The following is a 23,026-nucleotide window of genomic DNA, read 5'->3' as shown; positions in this document are numbered from 1 at the left end:
GGATCACCCAGCCCATACTGGTAGAAAACTGGGGAGAGGCTGCAAAAAAGTTTTTAGGAAATAGATGCAGGAACAGAGCAGCAGAACAGAGCTGAAAGAACAGAACTGTAGGACATCACTGCCAGAACATAGCTTCAGAAACAGAGCTGGAGGACAGAGACGGAGGATCGCGCTTCAGCTGTGATTTAGCAGTTGTCCAGCAGAGGGCAGAAGCTCCTCTTTCAAAAACTGCATCAGGTCCAGGTCTTTGTCATCTAAATCCAGGCTCATGAATCTGTCCACCACAGACCTGCACCTGTGATGCACCCAAACACACCGGCAAATTTAACACACACCACTGCTGCTCCTGCTTCCTGCGAGTCTGAGCTACGCCGATGCAGTAAAACCAACCTTTCAGCCTGCGCTTCCACTGATGCTTTGTCCACGCCTTGGATGGGCTGTCCAGTCCTGTACAGCTCAGACACCTGACAAGAAGAAACCCACAGTCAGCCCATGTCAGCATGTGTGTGTGTGTGTGTGTGTGTGAGTGTGTGTTTTTGCCTCCACTCCTCTCTGCACAAGTCTAGTTGGCAGGCCTGCCAGAATAGCGATGTTGGCAGCATAGCTGGATTGGCAGATCCCTTCCTTTAGTTGGTACAGAAACACCAACTCATCCCCATCCACTGCTGTCTCCAGAGTCTGACACACAAACACACACACACACACACACACTCATATATTACTCTGCCGCCATTAAACCTCGTCAAGCACTCAATTGCTTCACTTTTTGTTGTTGACAGGAAGTAAATCAGTTTCTCAGTACCAGGAGAGAAAGGAGGTCAGAGGGGGGTAACAAGCTCAGCTGCAGCAAACTGTGGAAGTTGGTAGCCAGCAGTATGTGAGGAACATCTACCGGGGCTTTTCTGAGCCAGTGTGTGATTGAAGCAGCCAGTAAGGACAATCCATCCACCTGCAGGGGAACATTAAAACATTAGCTGTGTTTGTAGAGGATAAAGTCAGATAAAAGTCTTACATCAAGTTAAGCTCTTTACATAAAGCTGGAAAAGCTTGAGATTGTTGTTACCACAAATTAACCTGTAACATTCCCGTCCGATTTGAAGCAGATTAACATCTTCTCTGTGAGACAACAGTATTTGACCTCACAGTGAAATGGGACTGGAAGGGATCGCTGACCCATCACACAGCATTCTTTCATTTTCCATGAAACAGTCAGCTGTTAAATTTCTGCCTTCTTTTTAGTGATGCTGCAACTAATTAAGTCAACTTTTAAATGCATTTTATATACTTTTGGCAATGTATGTAAGGTATTTTAGAAGTCAGACCCCTCATTTTCGACCCGATCAAACAGTATCTCTGGTTCCGAAAACTTTTAATGACCGTATGCTGAGAAATGAAAATCATCATGTGGAATGACATTTTATGAAACAGTCAGCCACTTGGCAAGTTGTGAAAACAATTGACCCATAAATCAACTTTGAAAATAAGCATTGTATTGCATCAGTTGGCCATGACAGTGTGTAATATGTGATTTAATTCTCAACGATGACCTTCTTCTTTCGTCTAGCGGCTAAAATGTAAACCAGACGTCTTAATCATGCAAGAAAGAAAATCAGTGTAACAAATGTAGTCAGAGCTCTTTTGGAATAAGTCCTTCCCTCCTCTGTATGTAACCTGATAAGTCATCCAAGAAGCCAGCAGGACATATACTCCAGCGAACTCCAGCTTCGAATGTAAATTACATGCCTGGGTGCGGGTTTGCTAACGCACAACTGCACGCCTCTCCACGCCGGGCCGATCGCTGCTGCTCTACTCCTGCTGATAACTGGCAAATGTTGAGCTGCACTGCTGGCCTGCGTGTGCTTCAATTCTAAATTGGAAAGTATCGGCTGGGCCGCTCCCAGTCGCTTCACATTAATAACTGTTTGCTTTCTGTTACGTGTAGACACATGCATTTAATTCACAAAGCTTACAGTGTTAGTTCCCTTTCCAAACTCATCGATGAGAACTAATGAGTTGCCAGACGCGCCGTTGAGTGTCTGGGCCATCTGGAAAATAGACACAAACAGATATTTTGCACTTTGTTGTTTTATTTTCACTCCCTCTGTGGTGTGAGTGAGTGTGTGTGTGTGTGTGTGTGTGTGTGGTAGTAGTGGGCAGTAGGTGATGTGCAAAAAATGTCTTGACAGGTGGGAAGTGGGAGGATAACGGAGGTCAACAGAAACGGAATTATATATATTTCTCTTACCACACCCACACAGTGACACGTACACTCTTTCTTTCAGACACACACACAGGCATGCGCGGGAGTGTGTGCTCCACACCTGGTTGAGGTCTATCATGAAGGTGCTGAGGCCCACAGATACAGATTCTTTGCCCTGCATGCAAGTGAAGATTCCTTCCACCAGTCCAATCTCTGCCTCCTTGGCCGGCACGTCCGAGCCGATCAGAGCCATGAACACAATCAGACCCACCTGAGGAACACTCACTTATTATGTCCGGAGACCTTCAACATTAATGGGGCTGGCTGTTTGCTGAATATGTGAGTACACATCGGAAAGCTCAAAACTCCCTCTTGGAAATAAAAAAAAACATACTGGGAGTCATAGAGAACCGAGGATCAACAGTCCAGAGACAGGAGAGAAGAGGTGGAGGAACGTGTGGAGAAAAGTGTCATGTGTGATAAAAGAGTATGTGAGGAAAGGTGTAGAAAACGGAGGTATGGTGTCTGGTTTGGAGACACAGAGGAGAAGACAGAAGGCAGAGGTTGAGGCAAAAGATAAAGATGTGGAGGTTCCTCTTTGTGAGTAGGGAGGACGGGGAGGATCAGGAGGGAGTCCATCAGAGGGACAGCAAATGGTAGAAGTTCTGGAGATAAAGTCACACTGAGATGGTTTGGACATGGACAGAGGAGGGATGGAGAAGATCTGGGTAGAGGGATGCTGAGGATGGAGCTGCCAGGTAAGAGGTCTAAAGCAGCCGCGCCCAACCTTTTTCATACCAACTTTATGCATGAAAATGTGCCTGCAGAACGGGTAGAAGCCCTGGGGTTCAAATGAGTTCACGGTACTTTATCTGAGTATAACTATTATACTTAATATCAAGCAATTATAAGAATTTTGGACTATAATATCAATTCACCTTAATGCAGTCTGCAACGCTTCTGTGGTCTCATCGTTTGCTCGTCGAAAAAGCACACAAAAAAGCTCTCCAACGACTTTCGTTTCTGGGTCATTTTTTTCAAGGGCGAGCTTGTGGTCGCTGATGTGTCAAATGGCGCGACAGAGGTAAGTGCGGCCGTAAGCCAAAGGCAGAAACAGAAGTTTTTCAAAATAAGATCCCGAAGGTTTAATGAGAAAACCATTATTTGAACCAAGATTTTCTTTGTGGACCGGTACCAAATGATCCGGTTGGGGACCGGATCTTGGTCTTGAGGGAGACCAGAAAGGAGGTTTATGGATGGAGGGGAAGATGACAGCAAGTGAGTTGGTGTTAGTGGAGAAAATACAGAGGAGAGGGTTGGGTGGCATCTCTGGAAGGGAACAGCCTCGAGCAAAAGAAGAATAAACCCTCCTTCCTTTTGAGGTCTCATGAAAATGACACCTGAGAAATGCTAAGAGATTTTTTTCACATACAGTATGACTGTCTGGTTCAACTGAAGGATTAACCGATTAACTAACTGGATATAATATTATATTAGTGGCCAAAAGGCAAAGGTGAAGATTACGGTGACCCTATGGTAGCCCCGTGCTCATTAATTACGGATCCGGCAAACTTCTGTTTAGTATCCAAGATTAATCACTTAAACTAGATGGGCAAGATTGCTTTTCCACCAGTAATTAAAAAAACAACATTATTTGACATTTTGAAAGTATTGTGTTCTGCAAAAGCACGGAAGAGCTTGAGCCCATGAGAGTTCACACACATATATACACACACACACAGATATATGCACACATCTCGTTTACTGGTTTTGAACCTGTTTGAGGTAGATGCTCTTTCCAGATGAGTTAGGTCCGGTGATAACCTTCACTCGGCCTCCGGACTCAGAGCTTTCAAAGGAGTTTGGCACAAATACAGGTGAGCACAGCTCCAACAGAGGGTGTCTGGAGGAAAGAAAAGGGCCCTGTAAGAACATTGTAAACAGGCAGTTGAAAGCAGGATGTTTTATTCCCCACCTTCCCTGTGTGATCGATATCTGTCTGTGGCGGGCCAGCTTGGGCGAGGTGTAGCCGTACTCCTGGGAGGCACAGCTCAGAGCCATCAGACAGTCTAGCTCCGCAGCAAGATCCATAACCTACAAAAGGCCCAGATGAAACAACCTAAATATCCGGAATGGGAATACAGTGACGGCAGCTCAGACCTCTGGTGGCCTGAAACCCAGAACAAAATAACTCCAAAGATGTCAGGGACACAGATGGAAAACAAACAGCAGGATTACATTGAGAAAGAGAGAGAGGGCGAGAGCGAGAGAGAGAGAGAGAGTATTTGTTCATTTCTTATTTTTAGATTATTTTCCTTGAACCTGAAACCACGCTGTGATGGTGGGTCAGATTTGATTGGACAGGGTGTCAGTTTATCTTGAAATAAACAGGAATGTGATTTTGAAGACTTCAGTTTATATTGATTTGCCAGAAAAAGCTGCCCACTCAGCAGTCCATGTTTAGCATTTTTTCCTGACTTTGCGCCGTGCAGAGCCCGTGATGGGATCAAGATCTGTTTTATTATCACTTTCAACCCGGACTGCTAAACCAGGAGGCCTTGGAATACCATAGTCTACCTACACATTCTGGCAATATGAACAAAAATCCCATTATCAGAGTGAGAGTCCTGTTTAAAGAGCATGACTGTGTGGAGAATGAACAGTAACACACACCAACCTTGTACAAGGAGGCACTATGTTCCAGGATTGTGTTTTGTAAATGAGTCATTACTGACGTCTCCATGTCTGAGGGTTGAGAAGAGCACAATCAGGAAAACATCTTCACTAGTCAATGTTTTCCTTCAGTGTGAAAGTAAAAGACCTCTAATGTCACAGTGCAGATCCCCGAGGAGGCGGTCCAGCTCCTTGGTTCTCTGGCTGCGATAGTGCAGACGGTCATCTGACAGAAACTTGTTTCCACACACACACATAAACACAAATGACACCAGCAGTTCAGTACTGCTTTCTCCTGAAAATAAAACAATTCTAAAGGGTCAAAGGAACACGATGACACACAAACCATGAAATCCAGCCCAGCAATCTCAAAATCCTCTTTCTCCAACATATTGGGCAGCCGAGGGAGAGAGAGCAGGAATCCAATCTGAAAATATGAATTCAGCTGATAATACTCTGTCCGAGTGTGTGTGTGTGTGTGTGTGTGTGTGCGCGGGCACGCACAAGCTGGGTGATTAAATAAAAATGAAAGTATGAGATAGCACCGACCAGAGGGATGTAGATGACACAGCAGGAGGGGATGCTGGTGTCCAAGTGTTGCAGCTCAGTTCTTGCAACATCAGTCAGGAAGTCAGAGAGCCCGTTCATCCTCCTTTTCTCTGATGAGGAAAGCGAAGTCGTTAAGATTTAAAGTCCACCGTCACACTGAGTCTGTTTTGTCCCAGTGTTTGTTACGAGAGTATAAATCATTTAAACATCTTTGCTAAACATAATTTTTGTGTAATGAGAATGTAAACCAAAATGACTGTGTTCAAATACTTCCAGAAAAGGAGTTAAAGCTTTATTGAAGTTTGTGAGGAAGTTTATATTATCTAATTTGGGCCATTTCCTGTCTTCTAATTACTAACTTAGGGCAGAAAGCCTGCTTATTTATGCCAGTAATACATCTATGTGTTTGCGTGCAGTATTATGGTCTCTTTAGAGATTGTTTGGACACTGTTTAGAGATACTATGTTAAATCCTTTGTAGTGATTTATGTTTTAATTTTGAATAAAGAAAAAAACACTTCCACTTTAGGGATGCACAGAAACATAAACAACTCGATCTTCCAAAACAAACGAAGGATTTTTTTTTCAGTTTGCTTCGTATCCAGTACGGCGGCCCTTACTCTCATCGATGGCAGGATCTACATTTGGTTTTACAATGAAACAATTCTCAGCCACGCTTGCTTCGAAGTCCACCTGCAGATAGACTGCGGCTCATTGACGGCCCGTGACACAACATTCTTCAGATTATTTTCATTGAAGTGGGAGACTCACAATGCGGCTGATCAGTGAGGCAATATGGTAGAGGTCATCAGAAAACCCCTCACTGATGTTGCGGAAGAGCTGGATAGACTGAGGCAGGTGACGCACCATGTCCTTGATACACACTGCACTGTACACCATCTGAAATGCACACACACTCCATTCACTCAATTCTCCACGCCCACCAGGAACAGCATGTCACATGGTTGTGGCTGTCTAACCTTGTAGAGATTCTGCCAGTCCGCCACCTTGGTATGAGAGAGAGACATCCGGCGCAGAAGACTCTGCCACACACACACACACACACACACACACACACACACACACACACACAGATTAGGATGGTGACTCACACAAAGTTGTGAATCACAGATGTGGGAAAATGGAAGTTGGTGGTGGTTTTGTCGTGGTTACTGGGATATTTCTGATGTTACGTAGTGAGGACTGCAGGGCGCCAAGGCAGCCTGAGTTCCTGGGCGACGTGAAGAAACGTATCACTTCCTGTCTCCGCTGTAACAACGCAAGGTCTGTCGTCGGCCGCAGGAACCACTGCCTGGAACAGAGCAGATCATCCGGAGTACCTTGTAAAGCTGACAACTCGTTGTGTACTAACTTGGCAAAGCATAGTGAAATTCTGCATGACTTGACGAAAAAAAAAAGACACATATGACACAATATGTATGAAACAGCATTGATATAGTTTCTGATACATTTCCCAATAATAAATCAAATTTATAGGAATATACAGCAGCAAATAAATCTACAAATAAAAAAAGAGACAAGTAAAATGTCTCATTTGATAAATGGGCTAGGCTTCAATCAACGTAGATGGATTAAGACATCCATTTTAATTGGCTATTGCACAACTCTCCATATAATTACTTAGAAAAAAGTCTTGTAAGTCTCAAAAGGATTATGCATTGTGTTCCAACATTTATTACAAAAAGTAGTAGATGAATAGAAAATTCAAATGAACCTTAACCACTTTGTGAAGTCATTATTAAAAAGTATCTTCAGTACTGAGAGTATCTTTTCTGAATTTATGAAATTTAAACATTTACCCGATGGAAGACTCTCTACACGATTGGATATTTTACTAAAGTTTTCCTGTTGGCTAATGTACACACAGACAGACTGAAAATGACAAATGCATTTTGATAATTTGTGCACCGCGGGCTGGTAATATTTTATTTTATTTGTGAAATAAGTACTTCATTTTTCCCCAATGTGTCTGGACTCCAGTTAGGGCTGTTTCTCACCGTAGCAGCCTAGAGCCAAACTTGCACCTGCAGCGGTTCAAAATCCCTGCAACACACAAGGAAAAGTGTCAACAGCAACATAGTAAGCAGAGAAGGGATTGAACCCTGAAATGCAAATGTTCGGGGAACATACCAAAGAGACTGAAGCCCTCCTTTTCACCTGAATGCAGTTTGTATACTGATGGATGAGCCTCTGATTTGAAGATCTGCAGCACACTGCAATAAAAGCAGTATCTGCAATCATCCTTTCAAAACTTGTTTCTTACTCAAAGCTGTTGTTTATGTTATATATCGGTATATCCTATACACTTTCATACATTACTTTTATAACGTATGTAAGAAAAACTGTATCCTCATTAATGAAGCTGTGGTAAATTTGAAACATGAATGAGAGTTAAACATCTTAATGCTGAAGTAAAACGTTTTTAAAAAAAAACAACAGTGTACAACTTCAATCCAAAATGAAACTAAGACAACAAATTGACCACATCAGGCTATGGATTGTTTCTCCAGAAATATGAAAAAAATGTAGTTTATCTCAAGACAAATGTTATTTTACAGATTACATAATTCTAAATTTACACCCCCTTCCCTCTACGCAGGTTGCTGGATAGAATCATTGGCTTTATTTTTGTTGTTAGTTCAACTTTCTCTTGCCTTCAGTTGCACCCAAGCCTCACTCTCTTTTTGCCTCTAACTAGAAATTGTGCTTCTCATGTGTCATCACTGAGTTTTCTATGTTGGAATATTTATGAATTATTACTTTTCAATTTTTCTTGACCAGTTGTGGTATAATATTCGCTACACTTTTGGCAAATATGGAAGTGGAGGAGGGGAACATGAACATGGAAGTTCATGTGGGGCTATTGTCTGTAGCGTTATGTCCTGGAAGTATCCAAAACACTTTGTTTATTGAAAACAGTTGTTTTCTGTCTGTGTAAAGTTTAATGTCTAATGTGCTACAAACTCTTACCTGTATGTGTCTTGGGCGATGTAAACCACACCTTTGCTATATTTGCAAGGGACACAGAACACAAATCAGTTTGACACAGAAATGTCATCATCATATTTGACAGATTGCAGACTGTGCTTGCTGCGATGAACAGAACAGGAGGATATAAAGAATGTATACATCCATATATATATGTATATATATATATATACGTACTGATAACACAATACAGTAACTATAACAACCTGAAAATGCAGTGCAGTAAATAATTGATCTCCCTTACAGAGGATCTATAACCACAGTCCTCTGCGTGTGTGTGTGTGTATGTGCACACACACACTACTAAATATAAGTGTGTCTTACAGTGTGTAGGCGTGAAACTGCAGGATAGGAACTCCAACACTGCTGTCTTCCAGCTCCACTCCCACTCTCCTCCTGTCCAGACATTTTAGCAGAGCTCCCAACGCCCTCAACTACACAACACACACACACACATACATACATACACACACAAAAACATGATGGCTGAAACGTCACAGTCGCCCCTTACAGAGAGACGTCCTGATGGATGAGATGGTATGTGGATTTGACAGCTGGCTCACCATCAGGGGTGAGTCAAAGGAGATACAGGAGGAGAGGTAGGACATTTTGTCTCTCTCCGAAATGGAAAGAGGAAGGGAAGGCAGATGGGCAGAAAGTAGCCTCTGCTTAGCAACCTCAAGGCCTGCAACACCCGACACAGTTTCAGAGCTCTGATAAATCATGTAAATGGAATGCAAGCTTATCTAAAAATATGCTTAAGACTTTTAATATTATGAGTGAGCATCTGTTTACCAAAATCGGCATAAGGATACGTGACCACCTCCGGTTTGTAGTCTCTGTTTGAACCTGGTAAACAATAACAACAGTTTCTGGAGTTTTTGTAATCAGTATGTGCGCAGTGACTGTGAATACCGACAAGAAACCCTGATTCATCCCTTATCTTGCTTGCTGGCTGATGTCATATCATCCATTCCCTTGACCCAGATACGAATCTCTCACTGCGTCAAAACAAATAATCACCACCCCTCTAGGACATGCTATTCTCCCTCCGCTCGTACTGATACAGTATTTCCGTTAGGTGCTCACCCAGTTGTTGCAGAAAGCGGGTCATGCAGCGCTCCTGCTTTGCACTGGAAATAATTATCTGGGGACTGACCTCCTGGACGACTGTGAAAGACAAGGATGGGGCAATTACGCACAGTGAAATATGAGAAACACGTCACGTTAGATGCAAGACAATGACTTTTCGAGGTCTGATAATAAAATCTCAGAATTGACCTCTGGCCAGCAGGTGCAGTTCATAGTTGTCAGGCGTGTCAGCCATGAAGTTGATGGAACAGCCTTTTCTGTCATAGAAACAAAGGCCCACCTTTCCAGTCTGGGCCAAAACACTCAATAAAATCTGAAGTGAGCAAAATAAAGGAAGATGTGTGGTTTGTCAACACAGCAGCAATTCACTGTTATTTCTGAAATCTGTGTTGGAGTCTCGACCTCGGATGTATCTTCCTCCTCTTCGTCACCGTTTACTCCGGCAGGACTAAAAACAACTCCTCCCCTTCTTTGACCTTCCATTGTTGCCAAGAAGTGTTTATCTACATGACATAAAAACTGTTTAATTAAATACTATGATAAAAAGAAATGAAATGTGACCACAGTACACGTGCCGCTAGAGACATTGAGTCTATCAAACTCTGGTTCACACAATATTAGCTAACTCACACATGTGAATGTTAAGTTGAATAAAGTCAAGAATAAGAACTAAAAAAAAACAAAACAAGACAAAGCAGATGTTCAAAGCCAAGCCAAGTTGTAACTGTATCAAAACAGAGAAAACACCAATTAATACACAGCTATATTATGAAGCTACCTAGCTTCTTTTTAGCTAGCTGGGCTACAACAGGCTAACTTATCAGTTACTCTAATCTACAATTTAATAATTCTTCTTATAAACTTGCGAGAACATTTGTCGATGCTTGTTTATATATAGAAGTTTGAAACCTTACGAACAGTTTTGGTTTGTTATAATGTGAATACAGGGAACTGAATTGAAACATTGTTTCAAATGTATTACCTGAGCCACTGAATAATACGTTTTACCCAAAAGAATGGCGCACATTCCAAACAGCCACTATCAAGCTAGGTGAGCTACAACTCACGGGTTTACCTTGACCTGAAGTAAATGTTTTTAACTCAAACTTATTTAACATTGTATAGGTAGTACTCACAATATTTGTTTTCAAAAACGCCTCAGCAGGTGGTTATGGTTCACTTGAAAAGAGACGCGTAATAACAGGACAGAAAAAGTCTGCGCCTTATCATTGTATTTAAGCGTTAGCTAGCTAACGCCGATCCTACTCCTATTCTTAGCTAGGTGCGGCTAGCTTCCAAAATATCATTTAATAATTTTTTACGTTCCTAAGCAACGTAATTCATGTATAAAAGACAAATTTTAAGACAAAGGAAATATAAGTGAACCGAGACAGTATGAAATAAATAATATAGGTCTTCTAACAGCTAAGAAATCGAATTAAAGTCATTCTAAAGTCAGTCATTCTATTATTATTGACTAAAATCATTGAATGTACTCTAGGGTTGAAAATTCAGAGCACTGAAGAGGAAAATGCCATTTTAATTGTAAACAGCAAACAAAAATAAGACTCATAATTGTTCAAATAATATGTGAGATGGGAAATGTCTACTTGAAGTGTTTTGGAAAATTATATGTAGTCCAGCGTGTATGTTCCATCAAAAAGCTGCATGAATTCAATTTTTTTCTTATCAAAATCTTACACCTATTTCATTAAATTTTATTTTAGTGAATGTATCCATTGTGACTTATAAATTCTTAATTCTCACAGTTGTTAACCCCGTGTGCGTTAACCGTGGTGTTTCCAGTCCTTCTGGCCCTTCACATTTGCAGATACTCCTTCTTCTTCCTCCACATTAACTTCTGGTTTCAGAAAGGGATGCTAAATAAACTGCTTATTGTTTTCTGTGGGGGAAAATTGTAGCTCCTGGGCAAAGACTGTATTCACAATAATGACAGCTAATGGTTTCTATATGAATGTTTTTAATAAAATCAAAATACATTCTTTAGGTGAAGCAACAACAAAGTTTTCTGCAGAACTCACTGTCAAAATGGACGAGAGAACTTTTATATTTCAATAAATAAAATGAATACAACACAAACAAACATCATTGCAATTTAAAGCCATTAATATACAAAATGCTCGAAAAATCTCTTTTTTTTTCTGTGATTGAAGGTTTCCCCTAATGTGCGAGTTCGCATGTGGACTACACGGCCGTCAGGGTTCACAGAGCAGATACTGCTTGAGAGAACGAGGAAGAGGCAGTTTTTGTGTCTTCTTCTGGTCCTGTGGACCCAGGTTTTTCCGAATGGACAGTCCACATAAAGCCATAAGAGAAGGGGGATCCCCTGAAAAGACAGAAATGAAGAAATATTTCAGTTAAGAATATGATTTAAATAGGGCAAAAGTCAGTTAAACCACATTTTAAGTGATGAAAAAACATTTAAATCAGAGAAAGTTCACAACACAAGCTGCATATCTGTAGGAACACACTTGAAAGCTGTCATTTCAATTGTAAATTAACTGAGGGGTTTAGATTAAATTCCAATCATGGGGTGGAAGAGTAAAAGAGAAGCTGGGATTTAGAATCTGAAAGGGGTACAAGAAAAGCACTTAACTGAAAACGTAGATTGAAAACATGATTTGAAAGGGCTGAGCAGTGAAGCAGCTGTGCCATTTTCTGGGAGATCATTCTGGATTTGCATAATATTCAAAGTGAATGCTGCTGCTAAATAAGCAATCACTGATGTACCAGAAGCGGAAATTAGACACTCACTGGAGGCGCCGTTCAGGTATCGTAGTCTTATCCGGGCACCACCTCTCACACTGCTAACTGCCGGGAACATCTCCCCACCAACGGGGAGGTCATGGAAAGCGACGCCGAGGAAGTGGCCATCAACGACGAATCCCAGCGTCCCTGCATTTGCATCCAGGACCAGTAGAATGCGCTCCGGGATGGAGAGGGGCGTCTCCGTGATTGTGTTAGCACCCCCTCGATTTTCTGGATACCGCCCCAGTTTCCGTCCATCGTGCCAAAGCTGATTGGTTTTGAGTTCCCACCCCCAGGACTGAGAGTCCCCCCCGACCAGCACATCGTACCCTGAGGTCTGCAGGGGGCAGCTTGGCCCGGAGACGCCTAAAACAGCATGACTGCCTCTGTGACCTGGGCTCCACGTCACCTCCCACACATGCAGCCCGTCCATCACCCCCTCCTCGGCCCTCACCCCGTCACTGCTGCGCTCCACGGGCGAGCGCGTCGCCTCCGCTCTGCAGGCGGACAGCTCAAAGTGGGGGGAGCGGTGCACGGAGCTCCAGCAGGAGCGGACGTCTCCTGGCTCAGCCGGAAGGGAGCTCAGAATGACCTGGAGGCGAGAGGAGGCCGGCACGGACAGGAAGTGGAAAGCAGAGGACGGAGGGCTGGCAGCGGTCCTGCCTAGTAGCCAGGCGGAGAGTGAGAGGCCCATGGCTGCAAACTGTCGTTCTCTGGAGAGCGCTGACAGGAGACCTAGAGAACACATGACATGCATTGGATATACACCTCCATATGAGCTACTGACTGACAATTACATTTGGATTCCTCACAAAAGCATCCAGAGATACATCACAACTTGTGTTTCCTTTTTGCCTCTAGGCAGCAGACCAGGAGGACACAGCGCTGTGTTCTATTGGAGTCACTTTCACTCTCAAAAACAGTGAATAGGAAGGAGGAATTGCGTGTCTATGTTTTGATTAATATTGTTGTGGGTTTTTTTTTCCTCTACTTTGCTTCACCACAGTCCGCAGCTTCAGAGGAGCCCAACCTGAAGCGGCGAGGTCAATGGTGACATTTTCATTTAAAAACGGAGAATCTAGAAACTAAAATACAAGATTAACTCGAAACGTGTTTCCTTGCTCAATGAAATTCTTATTTTGCCGTCCACAGTGAAGATAATAAAAAAAAAAACAACAATAACTAATAAACCTGTAACTGCAACGAGATATAAACAATGTAAAGAAATGCAAACAGTATTAAAAGGATGTGCAAATTGGAAGAAAGAGTGTAGTGGTGCTCGGGGGATGTGCGGGCTGAGGAAGGGCAGCTTTGGGTGTACAGACACTTAAACGACATGAACACTTGAGTTTTTTACTGTCTGTGCAGGGTGGAAAGAAGAAGTACTCTGGAAGTACTGCTGCAGCACACAGAAGTACTCTGAAGTAGCTTAGGTTAGGTTAGGTTACCTCTCAGGTTCTCGGAGGTTGATCACCCGCCGTCCTTCCCCGATCCGGATCCACGCTCCATGGAGCCGCAGCTCTTTATAAGCGCCCCTTGTCAAAGCCGCCGCCCCCCTGCGTGCAGGGGCTGCGGGGGCCGGCCCCAAAACCCGGCCCCGGCCCCGGCCGGAGGTCGCTGCGGCCCGCCTGACGCCAACTGCGCGGGCGGTGCAAGGACAGCGGCTCCCTGACGCGGGTTCTTCACACCCCGCACCTGCTTCCGGTTCCCCATGCTCAGCGCGTCCGGTAGTGGATGTAGATGTACAGGGCGAAGCACAGGGCGAGGATCACGCTGGGGCTTTTGAGGAGCAGGAGAAGGAAAACACAGTAGATCCCCCAGCGGCTCATGCTGCAGCACGGCGCATGCGCACAACTCGCTGCGTCCCTGCGCGTTGTCTCGCAGGCAAGGAGCGGAGAGCGACGGGCGCTTGGATGAAGTCTGGAAAGACGTTTTTAATTCATATCCTAGGATTTATTACAGCATTAAGTTTCATTTTCAGGCATTTGGAACCACTTTTTAAATCCGGTTGTCCTTTTGAAAAAGCAAAGAGTGGAAATTGGCCTTTGTTCAGGAGGAAAAAAAAACATTGAATCTCCCTGGTTGAGTTCAAGGAGGAGCAAACACACACCGACTGTCACTCTTATTATGATTTAATAAAATAACAAAATAGAAACTTTTTCAGTTCATAATATTTAATCCGAATGCAATGATTACACTTTAAGACCTTAAAACACTTGATAGCCTTGACAATTTATATTTTATTGTATTTCTTATTCTCCCTCCTTCCTACTATTATCTATTTCTGTTATGTTTTTGCTTGAAACTCTGGCACAACAATTTACTTCGGGATAAATAAAGTTGTTCTCATCTCATCTCATCTCATCTCATCTTTATATTAGGCAATTACAATATTAAATACGGCAGTAAGGCGAAGGCCGAAACACTCGTTTTTCCTAAATAAGATTCGGAAGGTCTCATGAAAAAATTATAATTTGTACCAAGAAAGATTTTCTTTGGACCGGAGGACCACGGTTCTAAAACAAACCAAATAAAACCAATATTAGATTTAAGTTGTCATGTTTATAATAAGCCTATACGTGACCGTCCTAACTATCCCAGTCTTCATTTCAGATTGCATTGAAACAATGAAGAATTACAAACAACTGATGATTTCATCTTCGTCAAGTGAAATGTACAGAGATGTAGTTTATGAGTTGATGAGAACAAGTGTTTTTTTTTATTTCTGCCTTTTTCAACGCTGCTACTCCAATGTGACAGAATGACTAGTATGTATTGGATGTACAGTTAAAACAAAATCGTCACACACGGTAGAACGAAATACAATCATCATTATAAACAGAAAAGAATTCTCAACCTCTGCCTGTTCAACATTTCTGGATAATATATGGATAAATATACACAGATACGTCCTTGTCCTGAATCCTCAATACTGAATATTTATTATGACTACAAATAAAACACACCTTACGGTGGATGATGACTGACCTTGCATGCTAAAGGATGAAAAGATGTTGAACATAATACATGTTTAACCAGGAAAAAAACCTGTTCTGGGTCTGTTTCTTTGACAAAAACACCATCACTGCTCCACAGGAGACAAAGATTTCCTTGCAGGGATTCACGGTGACATCATTGGGTGATTATAAATATCTCAAGGAAGATATGCTGTGTCACCTGGCAAATGTCCTGTGGGAGAAAAGACAATCAGAAGTATTTGCTTTTCAGAGACACATGTCAAAGTCACAAAGAGGGCACGAATGTAATTCAGCAGCTTGTGGACCTCGACATTTAATACTACAGTGTCACTCACCCTATCTGTTTTTGAGGAAGTAAAGCCCACCTAAGACGGCGAAGGCCAAACCTGCCAGCAGACTCAAAGACCCGAAAACCATCTCTTCCTTCTGGGGCATGGACGGGGGTTCTGAAACCACATTCACCGTCAAGACTGTGTGAGATTATTCATCCGTTCATTTTGTTTCCAAGAGGAGGATCTCACCTGGACCAGCCCCTGCAGGAGGAACCCGGAGGAACCCAGCACAGATGCATGAGAACATGGAGACTCCACCCATGTTCCAATACAACCCCGACTGCAGCCAAGGCCAGGGGTCTGCAACTTTTACCACTCAAAGAGCAATTTAGACCCGTTTTTCCATAGTCAAGAAAACGCCGGGAGCCACACAACCTTTTTGAAATTTAAAATAAATCAATAGGGCATATAATGTTGTTTTTTTTTTGCCGTTATGCAATGTATAAACAAACTATGTGTTGCATTTTTTTTTTAATCAATGTACAATTGCAGAGAAAGCGACATTTCTGAATGCAACAAAATATTTTGAACTCCAAAAAAACATTGGGTTGAAAGTTATTTTTAAGATAATACTCAATCTCTATATGAGTCCTTCTTGTATTTATGAAAAAAAAAGCCAAACTTAGATTATCCACCGGCAGCAAAAAAAAAATGTCGCCCCCTCTGTGTGTTCTATCATCCTTTTACTGGTTGCTTATTAAGAGCGACAAAAATATTTTAACCCGTTTTATTTAGATGTTCCAAGATCGCCATCATCCCCAAATTTAAAATGGCATTTAGTGCATTGTAATGATAATTATTTTCAAAAGCCACATGGAGCCCCGGGTTGCTGACCCCTGACCAAGGCCATATAACTGCAAACATCGGGTTTAAAGAGGGAAATGAAAACGAGAGTAACGTGACGAACCGCTAATCATTCTGTCCCACTGAAAACCGGAAGAATGACATTTGCTTCTCTCATTTGTCAGTTTTCGGTTGTAGTTACGTCACTCTTAGCATGCCCTGAAACACATATTGAGGAAAAAGCTTTTATTCCGCTCTTCTCCCTACAAACCAAAATGTGAATCATCTGGTGTGAATCTGAAAGCGGTGCAAGAGACAGAAACGTCTGCTCCACGTGTAGCGGGAGAACTGACCTCTAAGCTCAACCTTTCTGTGAAAACCCGTCTAATTTCTCAAATCGCTCGCCGTCTCCTTTCACGTGGGTCAACATGAGTGAAAACATCGACGTGAACAAAGTTTCTCAGTTGCGTCTCCGCTGGGAACAGCTGACAGGGGATGGGTTTGAATCCCAGCGCGCGTCAACATGGATAGGAGGTGAGATTTAGACATTTCGCCGAGGCTAACATACCCCACTTGAAAAACCTGGGCTCCAAGAAGCTGGCGTGCTCCACCATGCAGGTGATGTCCTCCCCGAACCCGGGCGAGTACTCCAAGTGGGATATGATCCGATAGAGCCAGTTGCCGTTGGGCAGGACGTCGGTTGACGTCACTCCCGACGTCACCCTCTTTCCGTTCCTCAGCCACGTCACGTTGATCTGTCTTGGATAAAAGTTGTAGGCGTTGCAGACGAACAGGGTGGGAATCGTGTTTCCTGCATTCTTCAACATGGTCACCCTGACGTCGGGCCCAACTGCGGGACAATCCCCCGAAATAACCCACAAGAGATTAGATTAAAAAACTCTCAGGAGAAAAAGTTGTTTAAAACAATGATTCTGCTTTTAAAATAAAATTACCAAAGTTGTTTGCGTTACAGAACCACTCATCCATCAGCGGGAGGAATTCGAGGCATTGGTGCATGTTTTTCTGCGCTTGTTTGACAAAACTCTGGCTCTCGTTGAGCATAACGGCGACCTTCTTTCCGAGGTGTGTGTAGCCCTCGTACCCTCCCACTGTGCTGTTGAACTGCAGCTGGAGCGTCTTGTTGAAGAAGACCTGCTCCAGGTAGACCAGGTCGTGGCCGTCGGGTTGCATGAACAGGCAGCGAATAGTACCGAATATGTACAGAGAGCCTGCGACATCAGAACCAGCAAACACTACCATCAATCTACCATCTCAACCAGATGCCGCATGATTAAAATTTTTATTTTCTTTATCATTTTTACACACGTGCATTTGACATGAGTGACACCTGATTAATTGTAATAAATCAAACTGTGGCTGTTTGCCCCACCAAAGTACAGGAAATGTCCCCCCATTGAGGAACAGTAAAAGGCTTTCACGTATCACTATTCCTGACAGAAGTGCAAAAAGCGGAGCCCATCCTTTTATCCATATAAGCATTTTCTACCCTGTTAGACAAGAATACAGTTTCAAGCCAGGAACCCGTCGCTTACAGAAGTGAACGGAGGTCACAGTGATTCTACTTTCACTTCAGACATGAACAACATAACATCTGGGTGCTCAAGAAAAGCCACTAAAATACCAAAAATAATAATAATGGGACTTACTCGCTGGTGAAAGCAAGAGGCAAATTGTTTGTATAAACAAAACACGCATCGTTGTAACAGCGTCGAGAGCAGCTCCTACACAAGGAAGTGAAAACACAGCTGACCATTCAGCCAAAGTAACAGGGAGTGGCTTTACAATGAACCAGAATTATATCTTGCAGGATCTGTGCAGTCTTGATCACAACCACTTTAGTCGCCAACATACTCAGGAATAAGTCTCAGCGTGACAGCGGTTTGTAACCGGATGCTTAAAAAGGAAAAAAAAAACACGTGAGAACAAAGAAAAACTTCAGAGATAACATTGTTTCTGAATGTTTCGTTTCGGACTGCCCGTCAGACAAGCCTCCAAACGTTGGCAAGATTTATTTGTTCATGCAAACTGGTCAAACAGAACAGAGTGGAAAAAACAGCTTTGAGTTTGATTTGTCAGCAGGAAGAAGGAACACGATACAAATCCCGTCACACAAAAGGCCTTTATTCGGTTTTCCTAAAGATCAGTCAGAGCTGCTGCCACATCTGTTTGACGAGGTTGTGATTAAAGATACGTTTCTGTACATGCAGAATTTAGGAGTAGCTGTCGAAGGCTGCAGCTCAACGGGAGGATGGCCAATATTACAAAAAAGAGATTTTCAATCTGTTCAATACAAATGGATTTAAACCCTCGATAATGGCGCACATCAGGTGAGTTAAAATAGTACAACAAATAAACAACAATCATGACCAAAGGAAAGGGGACACTGTAGACCACATGTGTCAAACTCAAGGCCCGCGGGCCAAATGTGGCACGCCACGTCATTTTATATGGCCTGCGAGAACGTCTTAAAAAGTCTGATTGTCTTAAAATAAACAACGTGTGCATTGACCATCAACTACATTTCCCACAATTCATGGCAATTAGATGGCAGCGTATCCACATCAATGCTATTTTCAACAAGTGGAATTGAGAAATACAAATTATCCCTAAATGTCCAGGAAAAGAAAAGTTGATACAGATGGAAGGCTGTTTCAAAAAAAAATGTGAATGCATATGTTATATTTTTGATTTGAATGAGTAAGAAAATCAGTCATTAAACATTAAGGAGCAGTTGGATTTATTTTACATTACATTTAGTTAGAGTCATACTGTTACCGTTACATGCTGGCAACCATTATTGATGTGGCTCTCTATGAAAATGAGTTTGACACCCCTGGATTAGATTATTTGACCGGAGCGTCTCTGCCTCCATCTTTCCTCTTTGCTCCGTTCCAGTCGACTCGAGGCTGAAGGCCGGCGTCTGTTCAGCGTTGTGTCGGGAGGGTTGCAGCGGTTGCAGAACCTCTGTGCTTTCAGAACGTCTCCTGTCGCAGGCCACGGCGACCAGCACCGTCCCAACTAGCATCCCTAAAAACCCGAAAAACAGCGCCGCTTTGAAGAAAACATCTGCCTGGAAAGTGGGCTGCAGGAGCTGGACCTCTGCGGGAGAGGGGGGGGGGGGAGAGGACGCCGGGTCACGACACGCACACTCACATTTACACAGATCATTGTTTTACGGCGTCGCCGCAAGTCACCCCATGATGTGATTTGGGGCCGGTCCAGGGCCGGGTGCTCCACCGCGCAGTGGTAGACGTCCCCATCCACAGGGGTGAAGCTCAGCGTTGAGACCTGCCGGAAGGTCAGGTCGGTGCTGAGGACATGCTGGCCCAGGGACACCCCCTCCTGCAGGGGAGTACCGTTCCTGGTCCAGTTCACTCTGGTAAAAGCGGGGTAGAAGTGATGGATGAAGCAGACGAGGGTGTTTTTCACGCCCGCCTCGACCTCCTCCGCGGGGTAGATGTAAGTCTCGGGGGACTCTTTTCGAAGGAGGGGTCAGAAGACACAGGGGTCGGTCATCGGATCAAAACCACGGAGATGATGCACTCAGCGGCCACTCTTTGGACGCTCCTGCGCGGACGTAATCTACCAATCGCGTGTCAGCATCTTCACGCATCTCGCCACGTCGAGCTGCCGACTTCAAATTGGCTTTACACGTACAAAATCTCTCGGAAATGTTTCAAACACCCTGCTGAATCCATGCTACGGAGACACAGGCAGGGGTCCGGCCCGGTTCTAGCAAGGAGTACCTCACGAAGTGGCCGGTGAGTGCAACCTGTACCCTCCCCGCCTTTTCATTTACCCATTTCCTCAGCTCCTTTTGTCTCCTTCTCCAAGTACAGTGCGCTTAAAAGACACAAGTTCTTCATTTTCACCGCATTTTCCAGCAAGTGTAAGTTATCCAGGATCACCGTCTCGTTGAAGTGACCGAGGAATCCGGGGACGCCGAACACCGCCTCCATACGCTCGTAGTCCACATGGAGGATCTCCTGGGAGTCGAATTCGTACTGATACTCCATGTTGCCCCTCAGAAAACAACCGATGAATACAGAAAATTCGTGCGTGACTGAAACACAGGGAGAGAAAGAGATGCAGGTGAAAGCTTGTCAGAGGCGGATCGAGAACAAACCGGAGCTTGGAGTTACTTTGTGAGAAGGTGCCGGCCGCGCTGAGCATCAGGGCCGCTAGGGCGCAACGGGTCAAGTCCAGGCTGAAGCTCCTCATGGTTCGAGGATTGTCTCTCCCGAACAGAAGCGGCAGCGGGTCGGACCTGCCGTGGAGTCTGCCAGAAGGCAAACAGGAAGTACACGCTCACTTTCGCTTTCACCCTCATCTTGTTTTTTTGTTTTCTATACAAGGGAGGTCGGGATAACACGACACCAAACTACAAAATGAAATTCCATAATCTGCCTCACTGATTTTTATATTTTCTTTTAGCTAATTTCCTGGCTGTAGTTTTCCTGAGCCCTCCGATGAAACAGCTTTTCGCTCTGAAGCTTGGATTCCAGAAAACACCCAGAGAATGGAGCTTTTCAATACATTAATGGCTGGCACAGTTTAGTCCAGGTTCTGTTTTTATTTTCCTTTTTCCCTTGTTGATTCAAGTACAGCTGTGATTTAGAAGCAGAGATAAAAAAAAAAAAAGCAGGATTTTGGGAAAACAACAACAGGTTTGCGCAGGAGCATCTCATTGGTGAAAGGTGCTGTTTGCTTCTAAAAGGAAATCACAATCAGAAATACCTTATTGATACTAAAGGAAACTGTCTGATCCATCCAGACGCTCCATGCAGAATGAAATAAAATCAAAAAATATAAAATGAGATTAACAGAAACAGATTAAGATAATAAAATAAGTGGTGTCGGGGTTTAAGATAAATAAGTTACCGGAGCAGAATCCAGACAGATGGATAGAGAGATGAGATGTTGTGATGTTATTACTGACTTTAGCAGTCTGATGGCCACAGAAAGTATTGCCAGGCTTTTGGTCACAGGAAAAGAACTTATATCTCTCAAACGTGATGTTTTTGGTAGGCACAAAGTACTCTTCGAATTTCTTTAACAGTGTGGGTAGTTTCAGATTATCGGGTGCAATTTGGAAACTGTCATAAATGTCCAATATGTCCTCCCCGATTACGTGTAGCAGGATTTGAGCTTGCAACTTCTCGTCCCCGTGCCATGCTCCACTAGCAGCTAGATAGATTTCATATCTCTGCTTGAAACGTTTCCAATTATCTGCGAGATTTCCACTAAACTGCATGGGTGTGGGTGGACTTGTTATGTTATGCCGTGCAGTGCATTTAATAAGACACACACACGGTCAGCGTGGGTTTATGCTTAAACTTTACTGTCGAAGCTTACGTACCAGGTATCTTCTGAAACCTGCCGCCTAATGCATCATGGGTAATGTAGTATCTTAAAGCTACACATAACAACACAGTCGGCAGGTCACGGAGTGGCCAAGAAGGGGGAATCGGCCTCTTCCTTGCCACATTCTCCTCTCAGACACCGCCGTCAGAGAGTCATAACCCTGCTGGCCTTGCGGATTCGTTTATGGAGGTGGCAGAGATGAAAATATTGGGGTTCAAGGATGGATAGAATTGGGAAAGAGTCCATCGGAGGGACAGCACATGTGAGATGTTTTGGAGAGAGGGTCACAGAAGCCGGACTCATGTAAAGAGGGGGGATAGTGTATATACTGGTAGAAGGATTCTGAGGTCGGAGCTGCCAGTTTGGAGGTCTTGAGCAGAAGTGTCATACATGCAAGTTTTCATCGGGTTCAATTCGGCCTGCAAGATTATTTTGCAAAGCTCAAAAGTGAGCTGCAATTTTTCCATGAAAGAAACCGTTGCTATTAGGCCATGATTTCACCCGTACGGGCCACTTGAGAATAGATTTTACTTCATGTGGCCCCTGAGCTAAAATGAGTTACACACCCCCAGTCTAGAGGAAGACCAGACAGAAGATTTATGGATGCAGTCAAAGAGGGCATGAAGTTAGTTGGTGTGACAGAAGAGGATCCAGAGAATAGGGTTAGATGGTGGAGGTCAATGTCAATGTGGCGTCAATGTGTGCACCTCGGTCAAGCCATATGACCCTTTTGAAATGTAAAATAATTTAACACAGTACATAAAGTTGGGTTTTTTTTGCCTTCATGCTATGTATACACAAAATATGTGTTGCATTGTTTTAAATCAACCAATAACTGCAGTGAATGCGACATTTCTGAATGCAAAAAAATAATTTGAACTCCAAAGAAAGGTTAGAAGAAGGTTAGAAGGTTACGTTTAGGCAAAACTCATCACTCAATGTCTATTGAGAAGAAAAAACAAAAAGCCAAAGTTAGATTACCCACCGACAGCAAACCAAAAATGCCATCCTCTCTCTGTGTACTGTCATCCTTTTACTAGTCGATTCTTAACAGCGACAAAAATATTTTAACTCGTTCTTGAAGATGTTACAAGATCTCCATAATCTTTATATTTAAAATTGCATTTTAAAAATGAACGATCTAAAATAAAACACATTTTGATTTAATATTTGTTTTAACTATTTTCAAAACCCACAGGGGGCCCCATCAGAGGGAACCAAGAACCGCGGGGGTTGCCGACCCCTGACCGAGGAGGG

At 43.4% G+C, this 23,026-nt stretch overlaps 4 protein-coding genes across 8 annotated transcripts; all 4 read right to left on the bottom strand.

The window, feature by feature from the left end:
• Positions 1-90: 90 nt before the first annotated feature.
• msh5 (mutS homolog 5) lies at positions 91-10,751 on the bottom strand. The gene is made up of 26 exons (XM_086155914.1): positions 10,659-10,751; positions 9,925-10,025; positions 9,712-9,835; positions 9,520-9,600; positions 9,226-9,279; positions 8,994-9,115; positions 8,755-8,864; positions 8,413-8,448; positions 7,573-7,655; positions 7,440-7,485; positions 6,595-6,733; positions 6,402-6,464; positions 6,193-6,321; positions 6,042-6,114; positions 5,423-5,532; positions 5,220-5,300; positions 5,022-5,109; positions 4,878-4,945; positions 4,176-4,294; positions 3,977-4,103; positions 2,322-2,471; positions 1,971-2,045; positions 803-949; positions 541-678; positions 391-464; positions 91-295 (listed from the first exon to the last, which is right to left on the bottom strand). Exons 2-26 carry the CDS (start codon positions 10,003-10,005, stop codon positions 175-177), a joined length of 2,439 nt encoding a protein of 812 aa, XP_086012040.1. The 5' UTR covers positions 10,006-10,025; positions 10,659-10,751; the 3' UTR covers positions 91-174.
• A 739-nt stretch (positions 10,752-11,490) lies between these two features.
• LOC147229711 (SPRY domain-containing SOCS box protein 2) lies at positions 11,491-14,120 on the bottom strand. The gene is made up of 3 exons (XM_086155310.1): positions 13,740-14,120; positions 12,298-13,026; positions 11,491-11,869 (listed from the first exon to the last, which is right to left on the bottom strand). Exons 2-3 carry the CDS (start codon positions 12,983-12,985, stop codon positions 11,739-11,741), a joined length of 819 nt encoding a protein of 272 aa, XP_086011436.1. The 5' UTR covers positions 12,986-13,026; positions 13,740-14,120; the 3' UTR covers positions 11,491-11,738.
• A 285-nt stretch (positions 14,121-14,405) lies between these two features.
• On the bottom strand, positions 14,406-18,289 carry LOC147229710 (class II histocompatibility antigen, B-L beta chain-like). Of its 5 annotated transcripts, none has more exons than XM_086155311.1 (6): positions 18,052-18,289; positions 17,338-17,613; positions 16,955-17,234; positions 15,791-15,817; positions 15,605-15,715; positions 14,406-15,480 (listed from the first exon to the last, which is right to left on the bottom strand). In XM_086155311.1, exons 1-6 carry the CDS (start codon positions 18,098-18,100, stop codon positions 15,465-15,467), a joined length of 759 nt encoding a protein of 252 aa, XP_086011437.1. In that variant the 5' UTR covers positions 18,101-18,289; the 3' UTR covers positions 14,406-15,464. The 5 variants fall into 5 exon arrangements, 4 of the variants coding, with proteins under 4 accessions (XP_086011437.1, XP_086011438.1, XP_086011440.1 ...); XM_086155312.1 differs by having other exon boundaries at positions 15,635-15,715; XM_086155314.1 differs by lacking the exon at positions 15,791-15,817 and having other exon boundaries at positions 16,953-17,234.
• A 71-nt stretch (positions 18,290-18,360) lies between these two features.
• On the bottom strand, positions 18,361-22,827 carry LOC147229709 (RLA class II histocompatibility antigen, DP alpha-1 chain-like). The gene is made up of 5 exons (XM_086155913.1): positions 22,755-22,827; positions 20,548-20,684; positions 20,205-20,468; positions 19,600-19,881; positions 18,361-19,504 (listed from the first exon to the last, which is right to left on the bottom strand). The coding sequence occupies exons 1-5, from the start codon at positions 22,796-22,798 to the stop codon at positions 19,200-19,202; spliced, it is 1,032 nt and encodes a 343-aa protein (XP_086012039.1). The 5' UTR covers positions 22,799-22,827; the 3' UTR covers positions 18,361-19,199.
• Positions 22,828-23,026: the final 199 nt, after the last annotated feature.

The sequence above is a fragment of the Fistularia commersonii genome, chromosome 11 (genome assembly GCF_037954325.1).
Source record: "Fistularia commersonii isolate RoL2024-O1a breed Wild chromosome 11, RoL_Fcom_v1.0, whole genome shotgun sequence".
Classification (NCBI taxonomy): Eukaryota; Metazoa; Chordata; class Actinopteri; order Syngnathiformes; family Fistulariidae; genus Fistularia; species Fistularia commersonii.
Note: the sequence above shows the minus strand (reverse complement) of the source record. Positions and strands in the feature narration are given on the sequence as shown.